General features: G+C 35.3%; 1 protein-coding gene across 1 annotated transcript in view; it reads right to left on the bottom strand.

Moving 5' to 3' along the window:
• Window positions 1-1,174, bottom strand: part of CTR9 (CTR9, Paf1/RNA polymerase II complex component) — a gene marked incomplete at its 5' end in the record, with an annotated part of 21,001 nt that overhangs the window by 15,156 nt on the left and 4,671 nt on the right. The window contains one exon of the mRNA XM_008587025.1: window positions 197-285. Coding sequence (XP_008585247.1) covers window positions 197-285 — 89 coding nt within the window. The remainder of the gene's footprint in view (window positions 1-196; window positions 286-1,174) is intronic.

The following is a 1,174-nucleotide window of genomic DNA, read 5'->3' as shown; positions in this document are numbered from 1 at the left end:
TGATTAGTAATCTTTAGCATTAGTACTCTTTAGCATGTTTAACATGCAAATAAAAAAAAAACAAACAAACAGGGAGATACCAAGGTTACTAGGTTACTAGAAACATGACAACCATTAAAAGAAAAAACTAATTTATGAGGGAGAAAAAGTAAAAAAAAAAAATTATTTCTCAAACCTAAGAGTTAATGTTACCAACCTGATTAATCTGAAGAGCTTCCTTAAACCAATCTGAAGCTTCATAAAAGTTTCCTTTATCTCTGGCCATGGCTCCTAGGCGCAAATAGCCTGAAAACATACATTTTAAAATTTTTATGTCTAAAATATTAGCTATAAAAAGCATAATTTTAAAGTCGCACTTTTGAAATAATTATTTTTTGTTAATACATCTATACAAGGAACATAAGTGTCTCACAGGTTAAAAAAAAGTCAAACATGAATTTAATAAGTTAAAGAGTGATTTTGTCACCATCAAGTCTTACTGTTTGAAATCTAAGAGTTAGCAGGGCCGGCCTGTGGCTCACTTGGGAGAATGTGGTGCTGATAACACCAAGGCCACGGGTTTGGATCTCTATATAGGGATGGCCAGTTAGCTCACTTGGGACAGCGTGGTGCTGACTACACCAAGTCAAGGGTAAAGATCCCCTTACCGGTCATCTTTAAAAAAAAAAAAAAAAAATCTAAGATTTATCTCTTCCACTCCATTTCCAATGCTAGCCCCCTGGTCCAAGTCCTTATCTCAAGCTAAGTTATTTTAAAAGCTCAAGGGCTGGCTAGTTAGCTCAGTTGGTTAGTGTGCTGCTGGCAACACCAAGGTCAAGGGTTTGGATCCCATACCAGCCAGCAGTCAAAATAAAAATAAAAATAAAACAAGAAAAAAGAAAATAAAAAGCTTGGAGCAGCTCTCTGTTTCTAGTTTCTTTCCAACACACATCACTGTCAGTTACTTTTTCATAAAAAACTGCTCATCATATGGCAAAACAGTGAAAGCATGGACTAGGGACTACTAGTTAGAAAACCTAGTGTCAAACCGTGGTTCTTACACCTAAATAACAATAAAACACCACATAAACAAAGTTTTTTTCTCTAGAAAATGTCACTCTTCTCAAGAAACCCAAAATGGCTCACTACTGCCTACCAAATCAATTCAATTCAGTCTGCCATTCAACTAAAATCT

Source organism: Galeopterus variegatus, unplaced genomic scaffold (assembly GCF_000696425.1).
Source record: "Galeopterus variegatus unplaced genomic scaffold, G_variegatus-3.0.2 Scaffold4221, whole genome shotgun sequence".
NCBI lineage: Eukaryota > Metazoa > Chordata > Mammalia > Dermoptera > Cynocephalidae > Galeopterus > Galeopterus variegatus.
This window is presented reverse-complemented; position numbering and strand designations above follow the sequence as displayed.